At 31.7% G+C, this 8,427-nt stretch overlaps 3 protein-coding genes across 3 annotated transcripts in view; all 3 read right to left on the bottom strand.

Annotated features, from left to right (window-relative positions):
* The window catches only part of LOC104753756 (probable peroxygenase 4), a 1,595-nt gene extending 579 nt beyond the window's left edge, over positions 1-1,016 (bottom strand). The window contains exons 1-5 of the mRNA XM_010475959.2: positions 849-1,016; positions 662-763; positions 384-469; positions 205-299; positions 4-110 (exon numbers count right to left, since the gene is read on the bottom strand). Coding sequence (XP_010474261.1) covers positions 4-110; positions 205-299; positions 384-469; positions 662-763; positions 849-990 — 532 coding nt within the window. The 5' untranslated portion in view covers positions 991-1,016. The remainder of the gene's footprint in view (positions 1-3; positions 111-204; positions 300-383; positions 470-661; positions 764-848) is intronic.
* Positions 2,669-4,182, bottom strand: LOC104750906 (probable peroxygenase 4). The gene is made up of 6 exons (XM_010472765.2): positions 3,972-4,182; positions 3,775-3,876; positions 3,493-3,578; positions 3,309-3,403; positions 3,108-3,233; positions 2,669-2,998 (listed from the first exon to the last, which is right to left on the bottom strand). The coding sequence occupies exons 1-6, from the start codon at positions 3,991-3,993 to the stop codon at positions 2,842-2,844; spliced, it is 588 nt and encodes a 195-aa protein (XP_010471067.1). The 5' UTR covers positions 3,994-4,182; the 3' UTR covers positions 2,669-2,841.
* On the bottom strand, positions 6,816-8,427 carry LOC109124735 (ubiquitin-conjugating enzyme E2 variant 1B-like). Its single transcript, XM_010472764.2, has 5 exons — positions 8,301-8,427; positions 7,972-8,111; positions 7,430-7,555; positions 7,211-7,337; positions 6,816-7,081 (listed from the first exon to the last, which is right to left on the bottom strand). The coding sequence occupies exons 1-5, from the start codon at positions 8,326-8,328 to the stop codon at positions 7,023-7,025; spliced, it is 480 nt and encodes a 159-aa protein (XP_010471066.1). The 5' UTR covers positions 8,329-8,427; the 3' UTR covers positions 6,816-7,022.

Below are 8,427 nucleotides of genomic sequence, written 5' to 3'. Positions count from 1 at the left end.
TTGGTTCTTTGTTTGCGTTGAGGAGCTCTTTGAGTTCCTCCTTGGTCAAAGCATCGCTATGTGTGTGAGCATGCTTCGTAAATATCTCCTCGAACTTAGAAGCCACGAATCTTTAATATTTTTTTAAGAAATTAAACAATAAAAAAAAGTATTAGTAACCATCACAAAAGGTATCATTATACTATAGTTTAACTGATACCGTACCGTCCATCCTTGTCGTAAACGCCTGAATCGCTGCCATGTTTGGCAAGGTGGATATTCTTAACCTCAATCGGAAACGACAACGAGAACCCTTTACCCTACAACCAAACACGTCTTTGATTCTTTTTCTTTTTCTTTCTGTAACGTATGAGATTATATTTTAACTATAAAACAATATTTACCGGACGAGTTTGCCTGCTGAGACCCATGTTTATGAACATAGAACCGAATGTTGACAACGCATATCCACATCCGATTGCTCTAAATCCTATTTTTGTTTGTTTTGTCAATAAAATTAGTAAATATATAAAAGATTTTCCTTTTCTTTATTAACGGATAATACCATAACACACACACACACACACACAAGACAAAAGATCTCTAATAGAAATCTAGTTTTAGATATAACAAGACTGATGATGATAAGGACACTTTTGTTTTTTTGGTTGTAAGATCTTACCTTGAAATGTTTCCGATGGATAAACGATGCCATCTTTGTTTCTGTCGAAGAAGGCGACATGTCTCTGCAAGAAATTTTCTTCTTCCGGAACAAATTTCACTTCTACAAAACCACACAAAAACGTTTGTAAGAGAGATCTAATGGTAAAGATACATAACTACAAATATAAATGTTGGAAAAAGAATACCATTTGAATTAGAGGAAGCCATGGCCAGAGAGGAGAGAGAGAGAAAACTAAACAAAACAGGTTGAGAGAACAAGTAAATGAAAATAGTGAAAAGAGAAGGCAAACACAAGCATCTTTTATATTTACAGATTTGACTGTTCATTTTGTGTTATTATATGATAATGAGAATAAGTTTGATTCGATATGATGCCAATGTGATAGTAATATTTATAGGGTCTAAATAGTACCAGCTGGATGAATATATAATTAAACTAAATTTTCAGTATTATATATCTAGCTAGCATTCAATAACTCTATATCTAAATTGCAATGGCTAAATGTAGCTAAATCTGGTTGATTTTTTTTGTGAGCTTTGCTAGAATCTAGGTATATTATTAATTATTTAACTGTAGTCAAATAGTTAAATGTAATCTAAATAATGAAATAAAACTAATTAATAGTTTAATAAACAACTATACTAATAAATAAAATATGAATTTTTTTTTGGTAATGATAAAATATGAAATTGAAGTATCCTTCCATGGTTTAGTTGATGAACTTTAGAAATCCTTCCATTTTTTATTTTAAACTATTAAAAACAAAGAACTATTAAAATTGTGATTTCAAAATTTAACATGAGAATATAATATAAAATTTATAGTGGCTTATTCTTTTTCTTCTATGGTAGCTTAATTAATAATATAATGAGTATTGACATTATTAAAGTTCTTATCAATAGAATAATATTTTGGAATTATTTATGTATTGTTTCTGTAAAAAAATTAAATTTGCTTAAATTTATCAAAATAATCATAAATTTCTCAAACCAAAGTTTTCAAAAAACTATCAAAAATAATTAGTTAGTATAGTATGATTACTTTTTTTGTATGTCACCATGTCCGTAATTTTCCATGGTTTTAAACGAATAAGAGTAGATAAGTATCACGAAGTTGCTTTCGCTGATATTTCCATCCATATTTTCAATAATAATCCTCATCATTTTTTGTTACGAAAAGAGAATATATTTAATGTTCATTACTCTATGTTATGCTTACATGTGTTTGTATTAATGAGCATTTAATTTATTATAAGTGTACATATATCGTGTTTAAACAAAAAAAAGAGAATATATCGTGCAAGGACGACTGAAAAGGTTACTGAATTTAACTATGACCATACTGGGGGCTGCTTGGAAAGGTCTATACAAAAATAGTAATATACATTTTACTTATCGGCAAAGGGGGATGATCAAAATTGGTGAATAGGCGATAATGTAACTATTCATGGTGGAGACAGATAATATTTTCGTGGCTTGAAACGTGTCATTTTGAAAGAGTATGGAACTATCGATAATATGAATCCAATTAAGAGTAACAAAAAGAAGAAATTCACATTTTCGGTTTTGGCGTATAGAAAATTTTAAATTAAACTGAATCAAACCAAAGAGGTTCAATATTTACCATCCTTTTCGAGCATTAGGTTATTAGTTTGCGTCGAGGAGTTGTTTTGGTTCCTCGATGGTCAAAGGTGGTCATAAAAAAATGACTTATTATAAGTCCTTAAGATATACTCCTTTGATCTGGTATCACTGCAGATTAAATTTGATCGTTTCTAATTTTATTGTTTGCACTTCTCAGTCTGGTTTGGATACAAATGTCACAGGCGCAAGATTTTTAAAACTTCAACCTAAATCCCTTTACAACTTTGGAACGTTTTTATAGGTTGAGCTCAAATCACTAAATTACTACTTTTCGTGAACAAAAAAAAAAATGTACTTGAGATATGATTGTGTTTAAATTGAATTACATTACTTTTACTGTTATACCATACAAACAACTTAACAAGTACGTACACAAATAATCAATTATATACGAAAACTATAATTTTATAAAAACAAACACATTGCAATATCTGCACACCATATAGTAATTTACATATAACATTAAAGTAATAATAACTTATATATAAACAAATAGACCGCCACAAGCAGAATAACCTTTTTTTTAATTAAAATTTATGGATGTTTCGTAGGAGTTTTAGAAGATCTTTGTTTCTCGAGTTTTTCGAAAAGAGAGCCATCGTAGGCAGCCCTCACTGTATATTTGTGCAACAATCCGTTCTTGTCTTTGCATAAATAATGCAATATCTTCCACTCCGTGTACGCTGCAATCCTGCATTTTTAAGTCACATAGATTATTCATATTCTGATATTCATATGATCATATTTTTGTTCGTTTTGGTATGAGAGACCAAATTAAACAAAACCGGTTCGATACTTACGATCCTTTACGATCATTAGGTTCTTTGTTTGCGTTTAGGAGTTCTTTAAGTTCCTCGTTAGTCAAAGCATCGCGATGTGTGTGTGCATGCTTCGCAAATATCTCCTCGAACTTCGAAGCCACAAACCTAACAAAATTTAAAATTATTTAGATTTCCCTAAATTCAATAAGTATGAATTAATTTGGCAAAGTAAAACCATACCGTCCATCTTTGTCGTAAACGCCTGAGTCACTGCCATGTTTGGCAAGGTGAATATTCTTAACCTCTATAGGAAACAAGATCGAGAATCCTTTACCCTACAACCAAACACACAACTTTGATTCCTTTTCTGTTTTTTGTAACGTATGAAACTATAATTTAACTTTACCAATAATGTTCAGATTACCGGACGAGTTTTGCTGCTGAGGTCTATGTTTATGAACACAGAAGCGACTGCTGATAATAAATATCCACATCCGATTGCTCTAAATCCTGTTCTTGTTTTTTCAAGATCAGACAGTAAAAACAGTAAATATATCAAAATATCTTGATAAGACCATATATAATAAGTTAATAACAGCCACACACACACATGTAGAAGACAAAAGATCTCTAGCTATTCTCTAATATACAAATCTAGGTTTAGATATTATGAGATTAATGATTAAGACATTTTTTAAGACCGTACCTTGAAATGTTTCCGAAGGATAAACGATACCATCTTTGTTCCTATCGAAAAAGGCGACATGTCTTTGCAAGAAATTGTCTTCTTCTGGAACAAATTTCACTCCTACAACCAAAAAAGTGTTTTAAAGATCGATCTAATTGTACAGATGAGTGATCACTAATTACATATATGAATGTTAGAAAACAAAAGAAAAGTACCAGTGGAAATAGAGGAAGCCATGATCAGAGAGAAAGAGAGAAAACGAATAAATTGTTGAGAGAAATAAAAGTGTAACTGAATATAGTGAAAAGACTAAAGAGGATGGCGAAACAAACGCTTCTTTTATATGTTTAGAGATATTTAATTTTAACTGTTTTGTTTTATGTTATTGGTATTACAATAAACAATGTGATTAAAAGATTCGATTCCATCTAGTGCGGCCAATAATGTAGTGTATATATATTTGTCATCGTCGTACTTAATTTTGATCGTATACGAAGACGATAAAATTAGTGGGAATCGTCAGGCACCACGTTACTTACGCTTAATACTTACTTCCTTTTCCTTTTTCTTTTTTTCAATTAATAATTCACATTATTCTTTACTCGGAAAATAATTAATAGTTCATTACTCTAAGTTGTGCTTTTTTAATTTTTAATTTAATATATATCGTGCGATACTGAGAAGGTTAATTGATTTACATATGAACACATTGAGCTCTGTTGAACGAGGGTTATACAAAAATAGTGTTATACATTACTTAACGGCAAAGGAGAGATCAATGAAGGTATGGTGGTGGGTATAAATATTAAATTCTTGGCTCAATAAAGAGGCTTTTTTTGAAGGAGAAATTAAAATTACAGAACAAAAGAAAGAAATGGAAATTATTAAAGGCAAAGGGTATATCCCACCACACAGGTGTGTTTCGTGGTGTAATGTTATTGTTTCTAGTCGCTTTTTTTTTTTTTTTTTTTTTTTTTTTTTTTTTTTTTTTTTTTTTTTTTTTTTTTTTTTTTTTTTTTTTTTTTTNCACACTTAACTCAATGGGTTCTTGATCAATGAATGGACAATTTGTGTGCTAATCAGCTCCGCGTGACCGTGTGTGTATGACAAGCAAAGGCTCTGCGTCTACAAAAACATTAATGCTACTTGCTAGTTTTATCCATAGTTTAAATATGATTATGACAACTTCAATAATGTGATCAAATAATAGTTTTGAGGTATTTTGACGATAATATCTGGTATCAAATGATGCCGCCTAGCAAACTAAACAAGTTTGGTGTGCTCTATTTTTATCATTTGACCAAGTACATGTTCGCAGATCGGTAGACCGATTCTTTTAAGGTGTGTTGTTGGTTCGACTGGTTGATTTTTTTTTCTTTTTCAGTAACACTTATTAGTTATTACGCCAATTTGAATTCTGACTGGTGAGATATGTACTGATGTGCGATACTAATTACAACCATTGAACTACAATTTTGGTCTAGTTATATCATCAGCTGATGGTCAATCCAGTGAAATGGTGTTGAGAATTAAAGAAAAATATTGTGGCTCCTTACACAGTCCAATTAGCTTTGAAAATATGTACAAAATTGTATTAAATTATATCTAAATAATTATCCAAAATTTGTAGTGGTCTTTAAAAGAATTAAAAGTTCAAGGGTCATAATCCATAGGTGTACCAGATTTAATTTGGGTATCAATATATAGTGTTGTGCATGTAACAATAAAAGATTACAATTTCACATAAATGATCAAAGACAAAGTAAACATAACAAAAATCTGGATTACAATTTCAAGATGTTTTCTTTTAATTTGTGATAATCCTTAAGCGACAAAACATGTATACATTACTAATTTAATTTCTTCCAAGTTTCAATCTTCTTCTTCTAGTAATGCGCGTACATGAAAGTTTTCACCTTTCTTCTTATAGTAATGCGTATATGTGAACGACTAAACAATTACTTATTTTGTCAAAGTACATTATCAAAATTATTACGGGGTTTCTAAAAGTGTTTATACCTAAGGCTTGATTTGAATAAAAAACTAGTCTAAACAAGAAATGTTTTTAAAGATGGTTAGAACTTTAAGTAACGGTATTAATATTCACACGCATTTGAAAGAGTGAAGTAACAAAAAGGTTCATTGCGTAAAGATGAGTGCAACAGATTCCTTATGCTTTTATTATCATCTCTCGTCCATCTTTTCCAAAGGCTGATGATGAGAAATTGAGAACGCTATACAAATTCCTCTTCTTCACATTCACATTTGGTATAGGTCATTGCTTCTACACATTACCACAACATTCCCTCGGAACATTTCCAAATTTTAATCATTACACTATATATTATTCTTCAAAACAAAAATCACAACACCATAATTAAGTAACATACACCAGAAGGATGGATTCAAACCATTTAAAAGACAATCTAATCCACAACATAGAAAATGTTTTTATTTGACAAGCTCAAAATCCTCAAATTTCAATAATTTATGAAGTTTGTTTAGAATCAAATTTGTGTTTTTATACCCCTTGAATCATTAAGGCATGACTAAAATTATTGGTCTTACCTTCTTGAGTGAATTAACAGCTTTAATCTCCTAACATGACTTCAACAAACGATTAACAGTTTGTAGAATCGGTTTAAATTGGCGGTTAAAAGAGTTGGTCGAGTATTATATAGGACGGTTTTGTTGCCTCACTTTTATATAATTTTTTTATTTAAACCGTCCATATCAAGAGCGAGTTCAATCTCTAACCACTTCAAGTTCTACTATCAATCAAATCCAAGATACTTTTGAATTAGTTTGGTCTGTTGTGGTGGATATATGTATTGTATTGGTTAAGCTCGCACTGCTTAAAGTTTGGTCTGCAAGATACCAAAGAGTAGTAGCACGCGTCTACAATTACATGACTTCCAGCAAACATTTTTCATCAATCTGCCAATATAAAAAAAGTTAATTTCTTTGCTTACCTCCAGCTTTTGCTTTATCAATTATATGCAAAGGCTCTTCTTTTGATGAGATCTTTAACCAAACACAAAAGTAAAAGAGCAAAAAAGTGAAGGAGAGTGGAGGTTTATTTATATAAGGGCACCTGTTTTGGTGGATATATTCTCAAACATAACATAATATAATACATAATCAAATGGGTAGGATTAGGCCTGTGGAAGAAAAGGTTCTGTAGCAGGACCATCTCAAAGCGTTAATTGCTGTTTATATACATTGTTGTCTCTTTTAAAATCTTACAAATTCCTCATTACCTCCCTTCACATCACACAACATTTCACCACTAGTCCCTTTGGGTCTGTCCTCCCTTCCTCGTGACCTGATGAGACGTTCGGTTTGGCTTAGAATAGATACAGAATGGGGGCTCTTTGCTCAGAGCAAAACCAAAAATGTTTCAAAACAAGAAGCAACGCTATAATTTCCCCCATTAAAGAAAAGGAAATGTTACCTTCCACGGGTTGAGCTAACTTGCGGTTGTGCGATGACATCATTTCCTTTTTAAGCTGAATCAGTAAATCCTCCATTGTGTATTCTCTTCTCCAGTTAGCGAGCATAGGGAAATGACTGGGTTCAACCTGAACGTTCGGTTTAACCCAGCTAGTTAAAAATATGCATGCAGCTGAAAAATCATAGTACAAAAACAAGTTGTTGTTTTGCTCGAGCTTACCACTCCATCATCAGGGTTGACACAAGCCATGTTAATACGAGTCTGGAACCTAACAGTAGGTGGAGTTTCAGGATAATCCTTTCCACAGAATAGCTTAAGCTGAAAGATCTTTCCTTCATACGCAGTCTGATACCAAAACTTATCAATCTCACTTCACATATACCAAAAGTGTAAACCAAATATACTAATAGTCTGATAACAAAAACTTATCAATCTCACTTCTCAGATAACAAAAGTGTAAACAGATATATACTAATCTTCATTTTTCCCCTACTTGTGTCTCTTCATTCCCCCAAAAAATGGTTAAAAATGCTACATAAGGCTAAGATTTCAGCATAAGGACCATATAGTGACAAACAAAGTAGCTCAACTTGAAAGTTTATCTAGCTCAAAGATTGCATCTTTTAAGGTTACAACAACATTTTTCTTGTTTTTAGCATCAAAATTCAAAAATTGAAACTTTATTGTTATATTCAATGCAAACCACCACAAGTTGTGTTATGATAAGGAAGAAGAGAGATTAGAGAGAGAAAGGGGGGTACATTATGAGGACCAATAATGGTACCAGTCCAAGATTGCATCAAAATATCATCAGCATCATCCATTCCATAGCTCACTGTCCCATCTCCAATCCCTTTCTCACCTCTTTCAAGCTCTTCCAATAATCTAAAGTTTCTCGGAACTGCACATAAAAAATAAAAAACCGGGACTCTCGTAATCTGTATAATCGAAATCATTACTCTTAAAAACATAGGGAAGCAACAACAAGATTAACAAAAGAAAAGAAAAGGTCAACACTTTAATAAAACCCAAGATTCCAAAACCAAATAAAACCTAAAAAAAAAACGAAATTGGATTTTCAAAGACTAACCAACGACCTTCTCTTCCTCTGAACCCATTTGGCTGAGTTTATTACAGAACAGTATCTAAAAGAGGAGGATTTGGTTCGAGAAATGAAAGAAGAGAGAAACAGAGAGAGAGAGAGACTAATAGAAGAA

Source organism: Camelina sativa, chromosome 16, assembly GCF_000633955.1.
Source record: "Camelina sativa cultivar DH55 chromosome 16, Cs, whole genome shotgun sequence".
NCBI lineage: Eukaryota > Viridiplantae > Streptophyta > Magnoliopsida > Brassicales > Brassicaceae > Camelina > Camelina sativa.
Note: the sequence above shows the minus strand (reverse complement) of the source record. Positions and strands in the feature narration are given on the sequence as shown.